Source organism: Kwoniella botswanensis, chromosome 1 (assembly GCF_036426115.1).
Source record: "Kwoniella botswanensis chromosome 1, complete sequence".
In the NCBI taxonomy this organism is placed as follows: domain Eukaryota; kingdom Fungi; phylum Basidiomycota; class Tremellomycetes; order Tremellales; family Cryptococcaceae; genus Kwoniella; species Kwoniella botswanensis.
In genome coordinates this window covers 5,923,031-5,945,617 of record NC_088599.1, presented here as the reverse complement: position 1 = coordinate 5,945,617, position 22,587 = coordinate 5,923,031, and the positions used below count along the sequence as shown (strand labels likewise).

At 49.4% G+C, this 22,587-nt stretch overlaps 12 protein-coding genes across 12 annotated transcripts; 5 read left to right on the top strand and 7 right to left on the bottom strand.

Annotated features, from left to right (window-relative positions):
• Window positions 1–567: 567 nt before the first annotated feature.
• Window positions 568–3,248, top strand: L199_002227 (uncharacterized protein; the record flags this gene model as incomplete). The annotated part of the gene is made up of 3 exons (XM_064887974.1): window positions 568–871; window positions 955–1,315; window positions 1,403–3,248. The coding sequence occupies 3 exons, from the start codon at window positions 568–570 to the stop codon at window positions 3,246–3,248; spliced, it is 2,511 nt and encodes an 836-aa protein (XP_064744046.1).
• Window positions 3,249–3,486: 238 nt separating this feature from the next.
• On the top strand, window positions 3,487–4,488 carry L199_002226 (uncharacterized protein; the record flags this gene model as incomplete). Its single annotated transcript, XM_064887973.1, has 3 exons — window positions 3,487–3,813; window positions 3,866–3,951; window positions 4,050–4,488. The coding sequence occupies 3 exons, from the start codon at window positions 3,487–3,489 to the stop codon at window positions 4,486–4,488; spliced, it is 852 nt and encodes a 283-aa protein (XP_064744045.1).
• Window positions 4,489–4,564: 76 nt separating this feature from the next.
• On the bottom strand, window positions 4,565–7,113 carry L199_002225 (uncharacterized protein; the record flags this gene model as incomplete). Its single annotated transcript, XM_064887972.1, has 11 exons — window positions 4,565–4,660; window positions 4,714–4,832; window positions 4,885–5,882; window positions 5,936–5,987; window positions 6,039–6,102; window positions 6,150–6,307; window positions 6,358–6,545; window positions 6,601–6,661; window positions 6,713–6,831; window positions 6,879–7,008; window positions 7,077–7,113. The coding sequence occupies 11 exons, from the start codon at window positions 7,111–7,113 to the stop codon at window positions 4,565–4,567; spliced, it is 2,022 nt and encodes a 673-aa protein (XP_064744044.1).
• Window positions 7,114–7,667: 554 nt separating this feature from the next.
• Window positions 7,668–10,349, top strand: L199_002224 (uncharacterized protein; the record flags this gene model as incomplete). Its single annotated transcript, XM_064887971.1, has 11 exons — window positions 7,668–7,757; window positions 7,801–7,871; window positions 7,922–7,954; window positions 8,007–8,103; window positions 8,198–8,429; window positions 8,480–8,520; window positions 8,568–8,784; window positions 8,827–8,865; window positions 8,916–9,107; window positions 9,335–9,438; window positions 9,486–10,349. The coding sequence occupies 11 exons, from the start codon at window positions 7,668–7,670 to the stop codon at window positions 10,347–10,349; spliced, it is 1,980 nt and encodes a 659-aa protein (XP_064744043.1).
• Window positions 10,350–10,385: 36 nt separating this feature from the next.
• Window positions 10,386–12,136, bottom strand: L199_002223 (uncharacterized protein; the record flags this gene model as incomplete). Its single annotated transcript, XM_064887970.1, has 7 exons — window positions 10,386–10,509; window positions 10,559–10,860; window positions 11,011–11,243; window positions 11,290–11,320; window positions 11,367–11,663; window positions 11,782–11,926; window positions 12,087–12,136. The coding sequence occupies 7 exons, from the start codon at window positions 12,134–12,136 to the stop codon at window positions 10,386–10,388; spliced, it is 1,182 nt and encodes a 393-aa protein (XP_064744042.1).
• A 303-nt stretch (window positions 12,137–12,439) lies between these two features.
• On the top strand, window positions 12,440–13,510 carry L199_002222 (uncharacterized protein; the record flags this gene model as incomplete). Its single annotated transcript, XM_064887969.1, has 4 exons — window positions 12,440–12,769; window positions 12,812–12,910; window positions 13,050–13,293; window positions 13,482–13,510. The coding sequence occupies 4 exons, from the start codon at window positions 12,440–12,442 to the stop codon at window positions 13,508–13,510; spliced, it is 702 nt and encodes a 233-aa protein (XP_064744041.1).
• Window positions 13,511–13,539: 29 nt separating this feature from the next.
• L199_002221 (uncharacterized protein) lies at window positions 13,540–13,986 on the bottom strand (the record flags this gene model as incomplete). The annotated part of the gene is made up of 2 exons (XM_064887968.1): window positions 13,540–13,675; window positions 13,865–13,986. 2 exons carry the CDS (start codon window positions 13,984–13,986, stop codon window positions 13,540–13,542), a joined length of 258 nt encoding a protein of 85 aa, XP_064744040.1.
• A 711-nt stretch (window positions 13,987–14,697) lies between these two features.
• Window positions 14,698–16,272, top strand: L199_002220 (uncharacterized protein; the record flags this gene model as incomplete). The annotated part of the gene is made up of 5 exons (XM_064887967.1): window positions 14,698–14,766; window positions 14,849–15,504; window positions 15,549–15,621; window positions 15,781–15,997; window positions 16,172–16,272. 5 exons carry the CDS (start codon window positions 14,698–14,700, stop codon window positions 16,270–16,272), a joined length of 1,116 nt encoding a protein of 371 aa, XP_064744039.1.
• Window positions 16,273–16,301: 29 nt separating this feature from the next.
• L199_002219 (uncharacterized protein) lies at window positions 16,302–17,027 on the bottom strand (the record flags this gene model as incomplete). The annotated part of the gene is made up of 3 exons (XM_064887966.1): window positions 16,302–16,440; window positions 16,488–16,749; window positions 16,793–17,027. 3 exons carry the CDS (start codon window positions 17,025–17,027, stop codon window positions 16,302–16,304), a joined length of 636 nt encoding a protein of 211 aa, XP_064744038.1.
• A 242-nt stretch (window positions 17,028–17,269) lies between these two features.
• On the bottom strand, window positions 17,270–18,364 carry L199_002218 (uncharacterized protein; the record flags this gene model as incomplete). Its single annotated transcript, XM_064887965.1, has 4 exons — window positions 17,270–17,535; window positions 17,581–18,018; window positions 18,067–18,114; window positions 18,157–18,364. 4 exons carry the CDS (start codon window positions 18,362–18,364, stop codon window positions 17,270–17,272), a joined length of 960 nt encoding a protein of 319 aa, XP_064744037.1.
• Window positions 18,365–18,404: 40 nt separating this feature from the next.
• Window positions 18,405–19,534, bottom strand: L199_002217 (uncharacterized protein; the record flags this gene model as incomplete). The annotated part of the gene is made up of 4 exons (XM_064887964.1): window positions 18,405–18,501; window positions 18,552–18,740; window positions 18,793–19,267; window positions 19,318–19,534. 4 exons carry the CDS (start codon window positions 19,532–19,534, stop codon window positions 18,405–18,407), a joined length of 978 nt encoding a protein of 325 aa, XP_064744036.1.
• A 549-nt stretch (window positions 19,535–20,083) lies between these two features.
• L199_002216 (uncharacterized protein) lies at window positions 20,084–22,468 on the bottom strand (the record flags this gene model as incomplete). The annotated part of the gene is made up of 10 exons (XM_064887963.1): window positions 20,084–20,394; window positions 20,448–20,542; window positions 20,588–20,674; window positions 20,731–20,902; window positions 20,954–21,225; window positions 21,268–21,639; window positions 21,716–21,835; window positions 21,892–22,212; window positions 22,268–22,378; window positions 22,428–22,468. The coding sequence occupies 10 exons, from the start codon at window positions 22,466–22,468 to the stop codon at window positions 20,084–20,086; spliced, it is 1,902 nt and encodes a 633-aa protein (XP_064744035.1).
• Between the last annotated feature and the right edge of the window lie 119 nt (window positions 22,469–22,587).

Here is a 22,587-nt window from a genome sequence, read left to right as displayed (position 1 = left end):
CGCGAAGAGAGTACCTTCGATCGGTACAAACCGTACGTAACCTGCATCTTGTTTAGATCTGCGGTATCTGGCGAACTAATCCATATACGAAACCGCATTCCGTGTATGTGGATGTATGATGGATGTATACGGTTGAATGCGGAATGTCACTGGTATTCTGTTGTGGAAGTTACGATTTTACCCATATTTAAGCATGAGCCAGCAGCACAGTAACGGAAATATCCCGGATGATTCCTCAAAGCGGCAGTGGAGAGGGTGCACAGTAACGTAACGACAAAAGGGGGCCGGGGGGGGGGGAAAGCAGAGCAAGGTCACGTAAAGGGTCCATCATCTCAGGGAAACAAGAGGAGAGCGAGGGACGTGTTATGCGATAGACAGGATGAGGATGTGGAATGTGGATGTTATCGGTAATCGCACTCGTAGTATGTGCATCTGCGTCATCAAACCGTTATAGCGTGGGAACATCGACCATACAACATAACACATATATATAACTATGTGACACCACCGACCTTCTTCTACTTCTTCTCTCTCTTCTCTCTCCATACAAAATAATACGTACAAAACATGTCAGCAGACACAGCGTCAATCACTCCATTCGGACTTGCACGATCCACCGTGCAAGGCAAACCTCTCTCAGCGGAAGAGCTCAGGAAGACGGATGCGTTCATGAGAGCGTCCCTCTACCTCTGTCTCGGTATGCTCTACCTCAAACAGAACCCTCTCTTGAAGGAACCGCTCAAGAAGGAAGACCTCAAGACTAGGTTGTTGGGTCACTGGGGTTCAGATTCCGGTCAGATCTTCACCTACATCCACTTCAACAGGTTGATCAAAAAGTATGGCTTGGATGGGTTGTTTATTTCGGGTCCAGGTGAGTAGTACCCCTTATCTGTTACTCAACGTATCCTCTGTCCAAAGTATACACCTGCTAAATCCCTCTGTTCCCTCTTTCAGGCCACGGAGCACCCGCTGTACTTTCCCAATCCTACCTCGAAGGTGTCTACTCCGAGGTATACCCCAACATCACCGAGGATGAGGAGGGTATGCGACTCTTCTTCAAACAATTCTCTTTCCCCGGTGGTATTGGTTCCCATGCTACACCCGAAACACCAGGTTCATTACATGAAGGTGGTGAATTGGGTTATTCGATCTCACACGCTTTCGGTACCGTGTTCGACAACCCAGATCTCATCGCTGTCACCATGGTCGGTGATGGTGAGAGTGAGACCGGTCCCTTGGCTACTTCTTGGCACTCTACCAAGTTCTTGAACCCCATTACTGATGGTGCAGTCTTGCCTATTTTACATCTTAACGGGTGCGTCTCTCCTTCAATCACATCATTCGCACTTCAGTCTCATCATGCATAGGCTTAACACTCAGCTAACGCTCACATCTCGCGTAGATACAAAATCAATAACCCCACTGTCCTCTCCCGTATCTCCCACGAGGAACTCGAAGCCTTGTTCATCGGTTACGGCTGGAAACCCTACTTTGTCGAAGGTTCCGACCTCGAAACCATGCACCAAGCCATGGCTGCGACTCTCGAACAAGCCGTCCTCGAAATCAAACAATATCAAAAGCAAGCCAGAGACAGTGGTAAAGCTTTCCGACCCAGATGGCCCATGGTCATCCTTCGATCTCCTAAAGGTTGGACTGCTCCTCGAGATGTCAGCGGTCACCATTTGGAGGGTTATTGGCGAGCCCATCAAATTCCTCTGGCCGATGTCGCTACCAGCACCGAGCACTTGGCTCTACTCGAGTCTTGGATGAAGTCATACAAGCCCGACGAACTCTTCATCAACGGTAAACTCATTCCCGAACTCAAAGAACTCGTACCACAAGGCAACGCTAGGATGTCAGCCAACCCAGTCGCCAACGGTGGTCACTTGAGAAAAGCTCTTCGACTTCCCGACTTCAGAAAGTACGCCTTCGACGTCGTACCAGGGGTTACCAACGCTCCTAGTATGAGCAATATGGCCAAGTGGCTCAGAGACGTCGTCGCTGCCAACCAAACCAACTTCAGACTTTTCGGTCCCGATGAGACCGAATCAAACAAGCTCGGTGCGGTCTATGAAGCTGGTAAGAAGGTATGGATGGCGGATTACCTCCCTGAAGACGAGGATGCTGGTAATTTGGCCAATGCTGGTCGAGTCATGGAGATCCTTTCCGAGCACACCGTTGAAGGTTGGTTGGAAGGATACGTCCTCTCTGGTCGACATGGTCTTCTCAACTCTTATGAGCCATTCATTCACATCATCGATTCCATGGTCAACCAACATTGTAAATGGATCGAGAAGTGTCTGGAGGTAGAGTGGAGAGCTAAAGTATCTTCCCTCAACATCCTACTCACTGCCACCGTCTGGAGACAAGATCACAACGGTTTCACCCACCAAGATCCCGGTTTCCTCGATGTGGTAGCGAACAAATCACCAGAAGTTGTCCGAATCTACCTCCCACCGGATGGAAACACTCTCCTGTCGGTCATGGACCACTGTCTCGAGAGCAAGAACTACGTCAACGTCATTGTCGCTGATAAACAAGATCACTTGCAATACCTCAACATGGAGGAAGCAGTTGCTCACTGCACCAAAGGTTTAGGTATTTGGGAATGGGCTTCGACCTTCCCCGATGAAGAACCCGACTTGGTCATGGCCTCGTGTGGTGATGTACCCACCATGGAGTCTCTCGCAGCGGTCGCACTGCTCCGAACTTACCTACCAGACCTCAAGATCCGATTTGTCAACGTTGTCGACCTATTCAAGCTCATCTCTCACTTGGATCACCCGCACGGTTTGACTGATCGAGAGTTTACCGCCATTTTCACCGACGACAAACCTGTCATTTTCAACTTCCACTCTTACCCATGGTTAATCCACCGATTGACCTACAAGCGACCTGGTCACAACAACATCCATGTGAGAGGTTACAAGGAGAAGGGTAACATCGACACTCCCTTGGAACTTGCTATCCGAAATGAGACGGATCGATTCTCACTTGCGATGGATGCAATTGACCGATTGCCAGGACTTAAAGGTAAAGGAAGCAACACTAGAGAGAAGCTTCACAACGAACAGATCGTTGCTAGGAACATGGCATACGAAAACGGTATTGATGCAGACAAATACAGGAATTGGCGATGGGAGTTTGGAGAGAAGAAGGAAGGTGTGCTTGACCAAGTTCAAAAGGGATTAGGTATTGGAAGTGGTAGCGATGCCCCTCCTGCTGCGGTAGTTGGTACCAGCGAGTAATGGGTACATATATGGACAATGAGAAGAAGCTTTATATAGGATTTGACATCAAAGTAAATAGTATTTATATGAAATGAATGCAAAGTATACGAGTATGATCATGTATCGGTTAATATGCGAGGTTAGTTCACCGATGAGTCGGGCAACTATGGTCCAGTGAATCTCAGATATAAATATCCCTGTTATGACCTAGGGAACATCTCATCTCTTTCCAGCATTCTACACATACCTACCCACCATGAAACCCACTTCACAGCTGTATAAAACAGCAGCAGCGTCTGTGAAATTATCTCCGGCGCTGAAGACTCTAGTGAATCTGCCCAGTGCATTGCCCTCGTCTATACCCGCACCATCCCAGCAAGTGACCACCAAGTTATTCGACAGTATACGATCGAATGCACCTTCAGACTTGTCCAGACATGCATGGCTGACAGTTGGTACAGCTGCTCTGCTTACTGTCAACTCGCCTGAGGCTATATGTCAGCTGTGGGACTATGCAGGGAGGAACAAGGAGGATGCGGGTGTAATGAGAGAAGTAGGACTAAAATGTATCTCTTTCAATGGGGTGAGTCGACTTTTCTTCACATTGAGCTGAAATGAAGCTGATTGACATACAGATACCACGGACGATCAATGGACTAGGAGCATTGAGAGAACATTTGCCGGAGGATGTGAAGCAGGCGTTGGATACCAAGGCTTACAGGTGGGTACGGGGCTCATTCTAGGAGATATCGTCTATTGAGCTGTCCTGTTCACATGAGACTTCGTAAGATACATGCTGATATTCTACGATTACCCTAGACAACCTGATGAATCGAACGTTACTAGGATAACCAAGCAGAGTAGAGAACTATGGGACGCAATCTACGCACCGTTCCATGAGAAACTACTCGACAAACTCGCAGCGTCTCATCCAGATCTACCCGTACACATCCTCAACTCGCACTATGGAGCGTTACTCTCTGATCCACCCAATCTACCATCTCCGAGAATCGGCAGAGTACTCACTTCAGTCATCGCCATCACCTGTCTCAGAGCTCAGAGGGGGGTCGGTCCACAATTGACTTCTCATGTGTTTGGCCTGAAGAAAGCTGGGTTGGAGGAGGATGCCCCGAGGGAGATTGCAGGTGGAGAGTGGTTGTGTAGCGATGAAGGTGCGACGTGGGTGATAGAGAGCACAGATAGAGTCAGTGAGGTGGTCACGGGGGGTAGGATAACTTTTGGTGGGCCAGGGGAGTGATCTTGTGAGTGGATGAGACTGAGGATGCGTTGTCAAACTATAGAATAAATGCATATATAACCATAACGACAATAACCTATTCCTGCTCTGGTCTGACCACATCTGCCCTCTCGTTACGCAAGATACGACCAAAGACCACTTGCAGCTCTCCCCATGACTCGACGAGCGGCCACTATCACATTTCGGTCAGCTGTGGATTCCTCATATATACTCTGATGCACTCACGAAGATAATAGCTACTGTGCTGAAGAAAACGAATGCAGCTGCTGCGACACATTGCAGTGTCAAGAGGCCTTTGGAGTATACCACGCCCGTTCCAGCAAGAGGAGCGGGTATCAAAACAACTAACGCATAGTGTCAACTTGGTACTGGTCTGATAAGACGATGACTACTCACGGATGACTAGCAAGAACCCGGCTGTGATCAACCTAAACCTGCTTTGTGACTTTTCCAACTTGATCACACCCTCTGCGTACTCTGCATCGGCAGCAGCACTTCTTCCTGAGCCTTCTACTTTTGCCAAAGCAGGTTCGTAATCTACCGCGTTGGTAGCATCGACCACACCACTTTTCTCACTCGACCCGCCGACTTGAGGTGTCTCTTGTCTGGGGAGATGGCCCGATCCAATCGCTCTGGTAAGTTCGAAATCGAAAGAAGCGGGTTTGATTAAGGAGATACCAATTGACAAGATTGCTCCTGCCCCCAAAGCTGATAATGAACCGGATAAGATCACTTTACTAGCTGTTAAAGTGGTCGTATTGATCGAGCTTTCCAACTTGACCGCTGAAACCAACCATCCGATGAATCCTACGATCAATCCACCCAATACACCAGTGATAGCACCCAGTTTGTTGAGTCTCTTCCAACACATCAATAGACCGATAGGGAAGACACTTCCTGAGGTGCACACCGCCATGAAGTAGAACAAGAAATTGAGATCTAATCCGATATGGGCGAATACAGTATTGATACCTGCTAAGAAGATCGCCCAGGCGACTACGATCGAGTGATTCACGGTCATCATCTGTGAGTTGGTAGCTGATTTATTGAAGTATTCCCTATAGACATCGTACGAGGCAATGGTGGAGACGGCCACGTATTGAGCGGATAGAGCAGATGTAGTAGCCATGAAAGCGATAATAGTGTACATGGCTGGACCAGCTTTACCTAGTATAGCAATAGAAGCGTATGGTCCAGCGAGACCGGCACCGATCTCAGTGAGACTCAAGGGATTAGGATAGGTGGGGAAGGCAGGGTTTGATTCGAGAGCCCTCGCAGCGAGACCCATGGACGACCCGATACCAAATGCCACGGAAAAGAAGAAGCAGCCGGCGAAGATGAATGCTTTGGAGGTACCAGCGGGCTTTGAGGCGATACTTCGTTGCCAGTAGGATCTATAAGATGATTGGTAAGCAACAGTCTTGGGGGACAGAGAGATAGCACTTACTGATCGCAGAAGGACAAACCGAAGAATGAAGTGGCAGCGGTCACAGCGTAGTCTGTTTGTTGAGTCAGTCAGCTTACTACATTGGGACAGAGATATCGCTTACACATTCCGCCATCACTTCGGAAGGACAGGTATGATTGATGGGCGTTCCCAACAGCTGGTGTGGTCTACTAGCAGTGTCAGTGGTTGTACAAAGGGTTGGTGACCTACTCACCTCTGACGCAGTGAGGAGCAGATCGTACAGCTTGCCAGGGGAGCCTATAAGATCACCTCGAGTGTAGGTAGCCAGCACCAGAACCAATAGACAGGTGAATAGGATGCAGCAGTGTAGGTAATCCGCGACGAAAGTAGCTCGAAGACCTCCGGTAAGCACTAGATGGAGTTTGAGCACCGGTAGACAGCTTTATCAATTGATTACTTACCATATGCGACAATGACCGTGGGGAGAAGCCAGATACCAGCATACTGGCTGATACCAGTCATACCAGAGATCACACCGGCACCTCCGATGAGGATCTCACTGCCAACGACAAAGTTGGCAACGATAGCAGCGAACATGTAGGCGAGATGGCCAAGGACACCGAATCGGACCTTGGCGACTTGCAGGAAGCTGGGGCGAGGGATCAGTAAAGGAAATAGCACTGAAACATTCCAAATAAACTTACGTCGAAGCACCACCTGCGTTGACCTTGACTTTGGAAGAGATGAATGCGAATGCCGCGATTTCTATATTATACTTGGTAAGGCATTTATCTGCTCCGTACTATTTGTACTCACCAACGAAACCACCCATACCGAACCACCAAGGAACAGAGACACCATACAGGTAGGTCAGAGTACCCGTTTGAAGGAAGACAGCTGCCCAGACCCAGGCAGAGGTGATACCGACGGACATCCTGTTTCAAAGTCAGTAGTCCTCTCGAGCTTATATGTATACACTTACATTCCAGTCTTTACAGATCGAGAGGCAGAAGAGAACTCCTCGATACGGGATGGATCGTACTGGGTGTATCGTCGTTGGACCCAGGTGAGACCGTTCATGAGAATCGCGAAGAAAGCGCCACCCGCAAGGACTAGGAAGTGTAAGTGTGAGTATGAGCACATACATACCATATTGATGGATCAGTATATTGTCACTTACTGGTCGCATAACCTGCACTTTGAGGTAGCAGAGACATGGTAAGTTGATCGCGAATGTGGAGTATATTAGTGCAGATCACCTCCCAAAGATGTGGTATGGGAATGTATGATCTACCACATCTTATATACATTCCTCAATTTAGTACTATTGTTTAGACTTTCACAAGCGTCCCCTCGGAAGGCCGAACCACTTTATTATGCATTTCTTTTGGTTCTGACTTTGCGGTAACCCGAAATTTACCCTTATTCATTTATTCATGGAGATAACCGTTTAAGACTTGGATGTTCTAACGACTGATTGCGTTTTTACATCCAGAAATAACGTGATAACTGAGAATTTGATTATTTGGTTTTCTCACTCGTCCGGATCGCGTCATCGATCATCTTCAAAACAATTTGTATTGTACCACTTTCTCGTCCATCCGATGTTTTGTCCTTTGTGATAGATTAGCACGCAATGATTGCATAGTATATTCATGCAATGATCCAAGCTCCCACGTGAGCAGGAGAACTTCATGGTCGGTCATTAAAGCAAAGCTTGAACATGGAGGTATCACCATTATAGCCAAGTTACTCTATACCAGCAAGCACGATGAGCGAGACGCAGACTGAACAGCCCGTGGACCCAGGGGACATACGATGGAAGATGGCCGTCGCCTGTGACGTGTGTAGGAGGCGCAAGGTGGGTGTATCGGGTCAAGAAGCCGAGCTGATAGGGGAAATAGGTACGGTGTGATGGTGAAAGACCTTGTTCGAGGTGTAAGAAGGGTAACAGGGAGTGTACATTCTCGCTGCCGTGAGTGATCGTATCGACAATGATAACACATGGTCTGATATCATCCTAAGTCGACATATAGCTCGTAAAACGCAGGATCCTGGGTGAGTAGACTTACTTTCGAACCGGACTGACCGAGAATAGTCCGTCAAAAAGAAGCAGGTCCACTCCCTCACCCACTGAAGATGCTCCTCCTCCGAAACGACCATCTCTCCGAGCTTCATCGTCTAGGAGGGCATCACAAAGCTCACAGGTGGGTACATAGACCATCAGACGTTGCTGACACCCTGTAGACCTCTAATCATCCGATTAAAGATCACCTGCTACTTATCGATCCAGATGATCAGATCGTCTACTCTGGTCCTTCATCCGGCATGCCTCTGTTCGCTCGTCTAGGTCTACTACGCACAGTCGAAGTTTCGGAGAGTGAGCAACATGGGAATGAGTTCAGTTCTCACTCGTCATCGGCATTTGGGATCACCAGTGCTGTCTCAGCCAGCAGGGATTACTTTGATATGTGTCTGCAGAGGTGTCCGCAGGAGTTGATGAACAGCTTGATCGGTCATCATCTGAGTACTCGTGAGTGGATCTGTTTGGGGAGGGATGATTATCCTGACATTAACTTGCAGCTGTGTTCTTCCCACTACTTCACGCTCCGTCATTCTTGTCAGTGAGTCATCCACTCCCAAAAGTTGTTCCCTCGCTCACACCCCTCAGGAATTCATCGCTGTGACCGAACGTCGCTTGAAATGCACCCCTCAATACGGAGCAATGCTCATGAGCATATTAGCCGTTACCGCTAGACTAGTAGAAGGTGGAAGAGGGTTGGTCCCTGCAGCGGATCGCGCTGGAGAAGCGTATTACGAGTTTGCACAGGATCTGCTCAGAGTTAGCAAAAACAAACTGGACATACGGCATATCCTGGCTCTATATCGTGAGTTAACTGTACGACTGGACTCTGCTGATGATGCTGCAGACTTAGCACTGTTCGCAGAAGGAAGGAATGCCTCAACTGGTGGGTAAAGCACTAGTCTATCAATCACTGCTAATACAGTACCCCTCTAGGCGTCGCCTCAAGCTTTGTCGCAGAGGCTATAGGATTAGCATATGCCACGGGGCTACACCGAAGTACAGACGATTTCAGGATGGACCCGGTGACGATGCAAATCAGGACGAGGCTTTTTTGGGCATTGTATTCGTTAGACGTTGCTTTGGCGTATTCTCAAGGGCGACCAGCGTTGATCAGATTATCAGAATGTGAGTGCAAGCCGCTTTATGCGAAGCTGACACTACCACAGGCAGTATAGAACTTCCAGCTGTGGTGGACAACGGTATGATCACTAAGACAGAGATACTACCCCAACCTGAAGACAACCCACCGGTGATTATGGCAGCGGCGGTGAAGATGATCGAGATATACATTGTCCTAGAGCAGGTAGGTTGATCTATTGCCTACTTTGGCTGACCTATTAAGGTACTGTCAGCCATAAATGCCCCGTTCATCACTATATCTCAACGATTCAGCCTTGGGGATCCCCCTCGCAGAAGAAGCGAGAAGCTGGCCAGGGCTCAGATATGTCTAGACGAGGTGGGTGGGCTGCTCCATACCTATACTATTGTTGACCCTACATTCAGATTGAGCAGAGCCTTCCTCCGTACCTCGTTCGATCCTCTCTACCTTCAGATACCTCTCTCAACTTGATATTTCTCCAATCATCACGACTCAGATCGACTCTCCTCTTCGTTCGCACGCTTATCGCCCGACAATCTCTCATCGACGAGTTCGAACGCAGTCCTGGCCCGTCGGCCGATCCTAGCGAGAGCACGTTAGTGGCATGTCACCTATCCGTCGATATCGTCAAAACATATTCCCGGTTAAGACATTTCGGCTTCCTGCAGTACTGCAACTTTACAGCAGTGTCTCATCTCACGGCTGCGAGTCATACACTAATCGCTTGTATGCTGCGAAGTCCGAATCTGGCGTTTGAACACCGCCCAGATCTGTTATCAGCAATCGACATGCTCATACTCTTCTCATCGAGATTTCCATGTGCCAAAACCGTCGCTCAGCTCTTGGTACAGCTATCCAGAACCCTCGATTTCAGCTCTGGCGATACAAGCGGTACATCAAGTGAAGCCTTGGCGATCAGGGTACTCGCTAGGAAGATGGCAGTGTCTCCAGGTGACGTGCAAGCGATGGCTAAGGACAGGGAGCTCCCGCCATCTCCTTTGCGCAGTCAAACTACTCCAGAACAGTACGACTACGACTGGCTGGTCAGAGCGGCGACTGGCGGTACTCCTGCTGCGTCGTTCAGCAACGATCGATCATTACCACCACTTTCAGAAGCCGTGGGCGAGGTCAACGGGTTCAAGCAGGGTACACCGAGGAATGTACCCAACGTAGAGCTTCCTTGGGATGGGCCAGTAGCTGAGGAACTTCTGCCTGATTGGGGTGACAACTTTTCGTTCTTGAACGATGGGTTGTTTGGATCTCTATAGACGAATTGTATCATATGTATCATATCATGTATGTAGCTAATCTATCAACGCTCGGATATGCTTCTTCCACTCTGGCCAAGCGCCCCACCTCCCTTGAGAGTCTACCTCTTCGGGTCCACCTTCTCCAATTAGCTTGAGCAGGCCTTCAGCGTATTCAAATCTGAGTAGGAGTCAGCACAGAGTCATACGATTGAAGCAGCACCACTTACTCTCCCGGGTGTCCCAACACCAGCACTGAATGGGAATCGTTGTCTTCGTCAGGATGAGGAACTAGTTCCAAAGGTGTTCCAGTCCAGTACGACGCGACTACTCTTGCCTGCATCTCCGAGAAAGGCCAAGGGATAGCTTCAGCATGAAGTAGCAGGAAAGCGAGGGTGGGATCGGGGAGGTAGAACAACTGATGGGAGTCGAGATTGTGGACGCCTGATTGATTAGCAATGATCACTTCTTGATCACTCACGATGACCTCCTTCGAGCGAAGCCTCGCCGACAAGCCCCAGAGGGGGCTTCGCTGCGGCCTCAGATACTTGCGGGTATCTTACCAGGGGAGCTTCGTTGAAAGGTGCATCGCTATCTTTGAAGAACTCGAATCGAGCGACAAACCCAGTAGCGAAGATAATCACCTGAGAGTAAGCAAAAGTACTAGGTTTAGGTTACTCACATCGACATCATCGATCACTTGGTCTAGCACAGTAGTTATTCTGCCAGTCTTTGAATGCTCTGATGGCCCCTCGAGGATTTTCATCGGTGACACGTTATTGATATGCTCTGGCCAGCCAGCCTCAAGCTCTGTATCGTATCTTAGTTTGCTCCGGAACGATCGGTAGATCTTTCCAGGCTGAGAGGGCGACTTATTGACTTTGAGCATACCAATCTCTCGCACCAAGTCGGCACCTTAGGAAGCATTAGCCAAGTACAGGTTGATGAAGCGATTACTGACTAGATGGACCACCTCCCACAATCATGACGGTCTATATATGTGGTCAGCATTAATCAAATACCCGTGTGTCAACTCACCTTCCCCGCGAAGACCTCTGGTGTCCTATACCACCTTGAATGGAGTATCTCTCCCTTCCAGTTCCACAGACCATCGATGTAAGGGATGAATGGTCTCGAGTCTGTACCGTTAGCCACCACGACATGGTCAAATTGCTCCTCGAATGCCTTGCCTATGTCCGGGGAATTGCTGGTATATGATGGTGTCCACTCTACCACCCAACGCTTGACCGCAGGATGCCCGTCTGGTGCATGTCTCACACGAGTGACCACTCGGTTCAAACGGATATAATCGGTGTACTTGTCAGCGAAACGTTGCTGGTATTGGTATATCGTCTTGTACGTAGGGTATTCCACAGTCCCTTCGGGGTATGGGTGAGATCGGTATGGCATAATATCCTATATATCAGCGAGAGTAATCTCAAGATACACTCACCCTTGGAGTATTAGCAGTGACTCCGGCATACATCGGAGTAGGAGATGGGGCAGGTTTACCTTGACGTTCGAGTTTGGTCAAGGCTACAGCATGACCTTGTTTGTCGAAAGAGACGGTGCATGGTGGAGGGTTTGGATCAAAGTTCCTATTCATTAGCCAAATTCTCCAACCTTTACACCCACCATAATCCACCTATTGCGTCTCTCGCTTCATATGCGACAACATCGAAACCTTTTCGGAGGAACTGCTCGATCGCACCGAGGCCACTGAGTATGTCAGCCGTGTCGATGAAGGTCTAGACTTACGCCGGGCCACAGCCGATAACAAGGACGGTGGGTTTGATTGGGATGGTCATGATGGTTGATGTATAGGTTGATCTGAGTCTGTTCTGTTGAGAAACATCAGCGCAAAGTCTACTTATACAGGGTCATGCGCAAACAGACCTTTACGGATCACCGCTGCTCGGCATTCCGAGGTTTTGTAGACGCCACTTTTGTGCCATTTTTCGCCATGAGGAGATGCTATTGCACATAATGGTGTGCTTCGGCGATCCGAGGAGTCCAGAGAGAGTGAATCATAAATGCGATATATTGAGATGGGTCCGTATGAGAGAGTCTGCATTCCATCCTACGCAAACCTACAGAGTCACGCTCACACCATGCCTACCCCACTTATCATCTCACCATCCGACCCGATCATCTCCCACCCAGACACCGTCATCTTGGACGCGTCTTGGCTTTACGAGCCCGATCCGCCCACACGAGATGCATACAAGGAGTTTTTGGAGGGTCCACGATTCCCGGGAGCAAGGTTCTGGTCCTTGGATGATGTCTCGGAGCCTCATCCAGAAGGATACGCTTTAATGCTGCCTTCTCCTGAAAGATTCGCCAGGTTTGCCGGTGAACATGGTATCGGTCAAGACTCACACGTGGTCGTGTACGATAGCGAAGGAGTATTCTCAGCTCCTAGAACTGCATGGACCTTTAAGGTGAGTTTGCAAAAGTCTTTGGACCAAGCTGACTCAAGGCAGGTCTATGGCCACGCAAAAGTGTCTTTGATCGATGGAGGACTACCTCGAGCCAAAGCAGAGGGAGTGAATTTGGAAGCGGGTCCTCCGCAGGAATATAAGGTGAGTTCGGGCCTAGAGATCCCCGCTGACTGGTAGCAAACGACATATCCAGTGCCTACTGCTTCAGCACGAGCTGTTGTTGGTGAGTTTAGCTGGTCTAGAACAACGCTGACCAGTAGATTACAATGAGATCGCCAAGATTGCTTCGAGAACAGCACCGTTAGAAGATGGGACTGTTCTGATTGACGCGCGACCGGCCGCTTCGTACGAATCAGGTCATATACCCACTTCCCTTCTGTTTGATTTTCCCGAGGCTCTTCTCAAACATCCCGCTGGGTATACTTATCTACGAGAGCCAGAGAAGCTTAAGAAATACTTTATGGAAAAAATTGGTGTACAAGCAGCGAATAAAGTGTTCTCGGGGGAGTCTACAGTGGTTAACAGTGAGTCATCTCGGCTTGGATCTCGCTGACGTACCAGCTTGCGGTGGTGGTCTATCCGCCGCAATCAACTGGCTTCAGCTGCAATCCCTTGGTCTCGACTCGAGACTTTATGATGAGGTGAGTGATCTCAATATAAAATCTCGCTGACAGTCAGTCTTGGGGAGGATACTCTGCTCGACCTGGAACAGTCAAGATCATTGGACCGAACCCATTGTAGATGTCGTTTTATGCATAGAATTCCCCAAGTTACTCTCCATCCACCGTCTGAGCCTCCCAGATCGAAGTGATCAGCTTCTTTCCGTCTATCTCGTCCACCTTGACTATAGTCGTAGCACTTTGTTTGAGCACCTTGCCATCTGCCTTCCCTCTTGTCTCGTATTTGCTGTATTGGCCGACGATACCAGCGGTCTTGGTCTCGTTCGTCGGGACGATATTGAGATCTTGGATCGATGTGACAGAAGCGGAGAATGCGCCTCGAAATTGGGTGGTGATGAGACCGATGAACGTCTCGGCGGTCAACTGGTTCCCATTGATGCTGGATATCAGCGCGGATCATTACATACTCACTCACTTGATAGCGGCATCTGGAGCGAGCTCAGCAGATAGGACGGTAGCGGCTAGGCTATCATCTGGCTGGAACAAAGTTCGAGCAAAGAAGGAGTCGACAAAATCGGCAACAGCAGGGCGGGACATGGTGGGTGGGTGAATGGGATGTTGGAATAGGGGCATGGTCTCTCATGATTATATATACGTTGGTGAGGTGCTGTCTCGGAAGGCCGAAGTCAATCACGCAAGAGAACAATAAGCACGAAGCTCTCTGTCTGCGACATATTCTATTGTTTCCTTGACCTAACTAGAGGAGGGTTTTGCATGTAATTAGAATCACGTAACGCCGCTTTGGCTCCCACAGGCCACTCCCTGAACAGTTTTTTTCCTATTTTGTGCCTATTCCTCCGGGTCCAAGGATGTTTAACCATTGTTTTCGTTTGCATCATCACGTAGACGTGCACGATGGAGGATTCGTATAAGCCGAAATTCACCAGGAGTAGGACAGGTGGGTGATACTGGCAGAGCAAGGGAATTGATAATTGACGTATGGTGACGTATCCATGCTTAGGCTGCCTGCGGTGTAGAAAAGGCAAACACAAGTGAGTGAGCTGCTCCCGAAGCGGACAAAGCTCACGTTTACCCAGATGTGATGAAGAGAAACCGGTGTGCAAGCGGTGCCGGAATGTATCGAAGGAGGTAAGTACGATATAACAGAGATATGAAGCTTATATCTAGTGTGTCTACCCTCCCAAACCCACTCCGAAAAGCCAGAAAAGGAAAAGACCTGTGGAAGAGCCTGTGGAAGAGCTTGTGCGGCAGGAGCAGCCTGACACATTGGTCAGCAGCAATGCAACGATGCCGTTCTTCCTCACACCCAGTGATTACTTGACGCTGGCATTTCCGGACTCGCAAGAGAGGGGTCTGGTGAGTTTGTCCAGGATAGTACATTGCTGACATCTTACAGATGCGCCATTTGTTATGTTTCGGTGAGTTGACCACCCGTTAGCCTCTCGCTAATCCGCCAGGCAACGTCGTTATGTATTCTGTACCTGTTCAAAACGAACCCATCCAATTTCTCCATCTCGCCAGATGTCTCCAGCATTCCCGTGGCTTTTCGCTAGAGTCCGATGCGCTCTTACTCTCCCTAATATCCATTGCTGCGGGTCACAAATCGTCTCTCATCGCGCAGCAGGAGAAGAAGTATTTGGATAAATACCCACCAATCCGCTGGGACGTGCTATCGCTGTCCAACACAGAGATCCTCAACTCCTTGAGTGCATCTCAGTCCGCCCAGAGAGCCATCAGCGATCACTTCTCCACCACATCGCTTAGTATATGCCAAACAGCCGTAGCATTTAGAGCCAGTGGAGAGGGGTTGACTACGGAAATGTCGAATCTGCTTCTCACCAGCTGTCTGGCGATAATCATAGCTCAGTGCCTGAACGCGGGGAGACTATGGAAGCAGGCGTTTGACACGGCATGCGGATTGATAAAACTACGAGGTGGACCATCGAAGATGTTGGACGAGGCAAGGGATATATCATCAGCAGAAGTGACAAGGATTAGATTGTTGTTGGAGAACTTCGTGGTGGTCGATGTGTGCCAGTGTCTGGCGACTGGAGCGGCACCGAGTCTCATGAAGGAGCCATTCGCCCTGTGGTGGTGAGTCAAGACTATCGTCAGGATATGACTGAAATGGGATATAGGTACGATTACGTTTCCGAAGATGCAGATACAGTGCATAACTCGTATGGAGTGGATAGGGCGGTGGTTGAAGTGGTGAGTGCGAAGTTAACACACAAAGCTGACGTCCAGGCAAACCGGGTCAATATGCTAGTCCACGAGAAATCAATGCTTGACTCTATCCTTGACCAGAGCTACCTAGAATCGCATAGCACAAAAATCCAGAACATACTGCAGGAGCTGAGCATGTGGCAGGCCAGTTTCTCTCAGCAGACGGAGGGGAATCTGCGTGTGATGTTTGGCAACCGGGTCATGGTGAATATGCTCAAGGTTGTGGTGTATGTGGATCTGCTGAAAACCCCACATTGCGACGAAGAAGTTCAGGAAGCAGCCTGGACAGCGATGGCAGCGTTCCAAGAGGGCAAGGAGCTAGATCATGGGGTGGGACTGCTGCTGGCTGCGATCATAGCTGGTGAGTATTCTAAGGCAATAATATCGCTTACATATGACAGGATCCGTGCTGCAAGATCAACCGAAGAGAGAGGTAGCTAGGGGAGTGATCACTCGGTTGAGAACGACTGCGGATTATGCTTATGACGTGGACGAGGCAGCGTTGATGCTAGATAAGGTGGGTCGTTGCTCATAGGGATGTTTGCTGATCTTGTACAGCTATACCGGCTTAGAGATGACGGAGCGGTGGATCCTTCTTGGCGATTGGTCACAAACTCGGGTATACTGGTGTTTTAACATGTTGTACGATACATAACGTTGTATTGCTACGCTCTGAACACGATATTGGGTTCTTTTTGCTCCTTGGACTCGGCCAATTTCAGATACAGCTCGGCATGGGCATCCCCCCTCAATCCAGTGTAACATGGGGATCCATCGGGTTTTCTCTGGTCGCAGTAGTAGAATCTGCGGGAGTATTAGCACAATCATGGTCGAAGAAGAGTCCCACTCACTGAGCCGGTCTCAATCCCTCTGCCTTGGCCGCAGCTTGTATCCAATGAGCCGAGGCAGATTTCCCTACACCCAAGATTGTTATATTCGGATCGATGAGATTGTTCAAGGCGTTCCCTGTGTAAATATACCTGACACTATTGTTACGTTCATGAGCAATGAAGGCGGCTGAGTAAGGAGATGCTGTGTTGATATTGAATGCAGCGATGAAGTCTTTGCTGCAAGCGCTCAACGGGTCGTTTCGGGTGAGCACGTTGGCGTATGCTGAGAAGAGGTCAGTGGGAGCTTTGGACTGTGCCGCACTCACCATTGTACACCACGACGTCTGGTGCTTTGCCCCATCGGTTCTCTACCTGATCAAACAACGGTTCTATTGAATCCGGATCTGCAAAGTCTGCTACGAGATGTACGCGGTCTTGTGTCGGAAAGGTGCGAGGAGTACGAGACACTGAGGCAACGTTGTAGCCTGCAGAGTGGAAGCTGTCAGCGATGGTGGTGCCGATGCCTTTACCGCAACCAAGTATGAGAGCTATCTTGGACATGGTGTGTGGGGAAGGTCTACATAATGCAGACCGTTCGCGGTGGACATATATACATCTTGGGCTTTCGACGCTTAGTAAGGGTGAGGTGGTCAAGCTTATTAAGCAGTGTCGGAGATTTATCTTGATTAGCAATCAACTTATTTTCCAGAACCAAACAACATGGCTTGACCTTTTGAAGAGCAATCATGCATAGCTATGCCAAGAGGAGACATATGAATTGTCTACAGTACATGCTATCACAACTACTCCGATCCGAAAAACAAACCTTTGACACGTTGCACCAACGTTCTCTTACCAATAAGCTGCTCTGTCTCTTTCCTGTACGCCTCTCTCTCGGCATGTGTCACCGGTTTGTCATCTTCAACGACCCGTCCGGCTATGTCGGTCTTTTCTACAGTATTGTGGGTTTTACCAATATAGAAATTAGGCATGAGTACGGTGCATAGCAAAGACACTCCGTAAGTGCATGCACCCGCGATGTAAAGTGGTCGAGTAGTTGTGTTGTATGCTGGTGCACGTTGTGAGCAGTCATTCGTTACATCTTCTTACTCACCTCTCACCACGGCCAGTCTCTCTGGTGATCCATAAGCATATTTGGTCTTGGCCGTTTTGATACTGGCATACAACGATGAGATGTCTTGTGAAGGTACGCCAAACTTCCTCATATTCGCTTGCATATGAGTTTGCCAGGTCGAACTTGCAATGGCACTTCCTATAGCCCCGCCGATACGGGTCCAAAGGGCCAAGTTGGCCATCACCTGACCAAGATCCTGATGTGGTACTGAGCCTTGAGAGGCTACTCTTACTCCGACAGTCATCCAAGAGCCGAATCCGATAAGCACAGGGATGAAGGCGAAGACAGCGTTGTTGACGGTATCTCTGCTACCAGCGAGTACGACCAGACCCATTCCGATAATCCGGACGGCCAGACCGACGATCTGATATCCCTTGTATCGATGGGTCCACCGAATGAGCAGGCCACATAGCAAAGCTGAGATGAATCAGCGGGTGCGCAGATGAGTCCAAAGGAAGAACTCACCAAACACGGTCAGAGCGACAGTCTCGGCGTTGGAGTATCTGTTCCAATCTGAGGCATGTCAGCAATTGGACCTAAATGAACCCAACTCACTTCCTATGGACCAGTCTGTAATCACGTAGACATAACTACTCCAGTAGAGACTTCGCATGTTGGAGGCCAAGAAAGCGATGAAGTCGATACCCGCACATAGGAGAAAAGTACGATTGGTCAGAAGCGAACGCGTCATCATGGGGGATCTTGCATATCTCCATTCGTAGACGAAGAAGACGATGAGTAGGATGGCTCCGATGGTGAGCATTGCGATCATGGAGGCTGGAATATGTCAGCGAGGCTTCGATCTAGTTGGACTCACGATTTGTCCACTTTCCCTTGGCCTTGGGTGCTAAGCTGAAGGGAAGGAGAAGAAGAGTCCAAGCGAATCCTAGTAGAAGGAGGCTACGAGGTGTTGTTAGTATCTGACACATTTTCCCCCACATCGTACTCACCCGATCGCATCGACTTCCCCAGCCCAAAAGACCAGATGATGGTATAAATTCGGCTTGGCCTCGCCGGGGTGTTCCTCTCTCCATCGTCTTTCGAACGGAGACTCGGCGACTCGAAGCTCCCCATTCTTCTTCGCTCGAAGATCAGCCCAGTAGAGTAAAACGACGACTGGAAGGACGCATGCGGGGGCTCTACGGGTATCTCCGATCAGTAACCAATTCGTTCTGCCCCCGCTGCACTCACATGATACAGAACATCCCGAAGCCCCACCTAAACCCGCTGAGACTGTTGGATAGAATAGGTTCGGATATATTCCCACTGATCCATGCGAACCAGATGAATGGTAGACTAGTCAAAGCACCGAAAAAACCTCTCCATTCGAGCGGAGTCAGATCCGCCACGATGATATCTGTGACCAGATCGAGACCGGCTGAACCAATGGTGGAGATGACTCGACCGGCTGCGAAGGCGTTGCCACTGTTTGAAGCGGCGATGATGATATATCCGACGAGGTATAGCACGAGGAGGAACAAGTAGGAAGTTTGCCTCGAGGTGACATCCGCAAGCTTCGCGATAAAAGGCTTTGACACCGCATTGATGATTGTTTCAACTGTGGAAATGACACCTAGCAACCTGGCATGGTCTTCGTAATACGATGCGCCAAAGGTTTCATAAGTGTAGGTGGTACTGGAGTCGAGCGAGAAGACGCAGCAGACGACTGGGTGGGTGTGAGCAGAGGGTAGTTTCCGGAGGCATAAAGATACTCACGGAACAGAGCAATACCCAGTAAAGAAAGGACGGTCCTATTGTTTCCAAAATGTCTCCACAGAGCTTCAATACGAGTTACACCAATCTGTTGATGCCTCATTTTCTCTGTGTCGAGCTGGCCTTGAGCCAGGCTGGCGTCGGGCAGCTTTTGCTCCTCGTCGGTACCATGTTGAGGAGAGTCACTCCTTCCGTCTTGTGTGAGTGTGTGTTGTGTCATTGTGGTTTAGGTTGGGGCTTGTTCAAGTGAACGTTCATCCCAGTTACCTACTTATACCTTTCCCTCAACAGAAATTTTTACATAAAATTACCCATCGGACGAAAAATGAAGAGGCACGGATTGAGATTACTTGTGCCAAGAGACTGTTCAGAAATAGATGTGCAAGGAATCGCAGAGCCAAATTATCAGATAAAACCTTAGCCTATTCATTAATCGAGATATCTGCACATGGTTTATGGCTAGTTTCGCTTATCTCGGCCGATTGGTCAGATTTTAGCGTTGTTCCTTGTGAAGGTGTCAGGAAGAGGGGGCGTTGAACCCGAGAAAATGTTGGGATTCCTGCATTCATATGGCGTGCTGGTGGAGCAGAAGGAAATTATGCAGCAAGAACAGGGTGGCATCCCGAAACGCTTGCAGCGGTTGCAATGGAGGTCAGGTACGATCCGGAGCAAGCCCTTTTTTCCATACTCGTATGGTGTGGAGGACGTCTCCCTGCATAGGTTGCAACTTGTCGGAAGTAAGATTCACATACGAATCCTTGTCAAAGTGTCATTGCGAATACCCCATATCTCTCAAGAAAGCCCAGTCCTGTCCAGGATCAAACAACGCATTCAGCATCTCGTCAATCCCATCCGCCACTGGTACCATGGAGCTCTCCTCCCTGGCTAGCTGGTACTGCTCGAGGGTATTAAGAGCGTTTGCTACGATCGAGCGATACTGCATTGATGGATGGTGAGCAGCTCCTTGGCAAATTCCGTCGAATAAAGATGCAGCGAAAGAGATTATTCGATAAAGGGGGGATGAGTTTGGGACCGGAGGAGGTGGGCCGGATTGAGTGAATGAGTAGGCGTTAAGATTGGCTATCAAGGTAGTCAATAAGGAAGATATCCAGAGTGTTGGAGTGCTCACTGACCATCGATGCATCCTCGGTCATATACCAGAACCAAGAACACTGCCGCGTAAGCATGAGTGATCCAGTAGGAGTCCACAGCGAACATGAAGGAGGAGCTGATGGGATGTCAGCGGAATCACCCAGCGCAGAACTCAACTTACAGTGCAGTAAAGTTCATCGTATACTTTGAGCCGTCAACCATAGCTGTCAGCCTCTCAGGGCGCTCTCCTACGGCGTCTGTAGAGTATCTACGGGTATGACCATGAGTGATCGCCAAATTCAGCTTGATAGATCCATCACTCACTGCCATAAGAGCCTGAATGCGGCGTCCACTCCTGCCTTGAGTGCAGCTGGTGTAGGTGACATCGTGCCTTTCTCGATATCACCTAGTTCGACACCTATTGGTAGGGCATTTAGAGCTAGTCGATACCATCTCAGCGCTGTGAATGGCATCTGCTGTTTGAAGGTGGGATCGGCTGGAGTAGACATTAGTGTTTGGCCTCGTAGAAGAGTGACACTTGACTCACCACCGCTGCCACTGAATATAGCATTCCATTCCCTCTCCCAGCTGTCCAGTTCCGCATTTGCTACGCTCAAGGTGATGCTATCTAGTTTCTTCAAACTTACATCACCGCATGAGATCGAGGCGCGATGAACAATCGCTACGAGTTCTGCTAGTCCAGCTAATTTCAGATCCCCCGACTGGGCTTTAGGGTGGGATCCGAAGGCGCGAAGTACGGATGTTGGTGGGGCAACCAGTGTCGCTGGAAGACCCGCTGTGAGTGTCAGACTAGGATATCTGTGAGCGGAGGATTGCCACACAGACATAGACTGTACTCACTGCCTATCAACGGAAATCAGATTGAGCCACACCCTCATCTTTTGCAGCTTCTCCTCATCTAGGCGGGGATCCCCAAAGTCCACGTGAGTCACCTCTTCCAGAGCGATGTACTTTGCAAAGCGGGTCGCTAGGCCAATCATCAGCCAAGCGTACGAGTCTGTGAACCGGCTTTTTGGTGTGGACGTGCTAGTAGAGGTGGAGGACACATCGATATCGACGGCAGGCCATTGTATGGACAGCAGAAGGGACTGAACGGCTTCAGGAGTGAAGTCTCTTGAACTGGGGTGGAGAAGAAGGAGTTGTATGTGTTCATCGAAGAGTGATACTAGGGATGGGTACCGAGGATGTAGCCAATTGTGTGTAGATCGGATTCTAAAAGAACGTCAGGAGGTCAGTCTTGACTAAGCAAGAAGACAGAAGCTCTTACGGATCATCAATATCCCAGTACCGAGCTCCGATCAGACAAATAGAGGTAAATAAGAAGGAGCTCTTCTCCCTTGTCTTCTCAGCATCCCTTTGGCCGGCTATCCAAGAGCACGGCGCAAGTTCGTGGCAGGCTTCAAAGAATCTAAAGACGTTTGTTAGCGGGCCTGCAGGTATTATCTCGGCAGGAAAATCGCGTACATGTCAAACAACCTCTGAGCTTCGTCAGTCGACAATAGTCCTCTTGAAATTGGGTCATTCCGTTGGGAGCCGTCATGGGTACTAGTGCTCTGGACTTCACGATTGCGGGATGGGTATGACAGAGTCGTATCGGTATTGTCATCAGGTGGTCTGGCGAGAAGACCACGTAGTGTTTGGATAGGAGCTGAAGAGAACGTGCCATTCTTAATAGTGCCGGCGATTGTCGAGGCGTGGGCGGTCTGAGGTGAGAAGCTTTGTTGAACGGTTACAGGATGGAGATCAGGCAGATTGAGAATGGAAGTATCATTTGGCGGTGCGTTACTGGTCGCTATAGTGATTAGGTACGCAGCTTAAATCGGACCAACAAGGAGCTCACTTTATGAGAGAAGGTCGGCTGTCTGCTGCACCAACACCTGTCCTCTGCACTGACATCTGATATGTAGAAGCACTCTCTAGCTCTCCAATCCGGCGCAAGGCTTCTCGCATCCTATACTCATGCATCAGCAATACTCCTAGCTGGAGAAATCATAACTCACCGCTTCTGCAGAGCTACAACGTCACTTTTCATCCTCTGCATGTCTCTTTCGTGGTCATCATGGGAGTCTCCTCTGTCGCTTGGCCTATTGCGAGGCACGCCTGGCCCAGATCCATCAGTCAAGAAGCTGCATTCTTTGCCTACCCTTTCACAACGCCGGC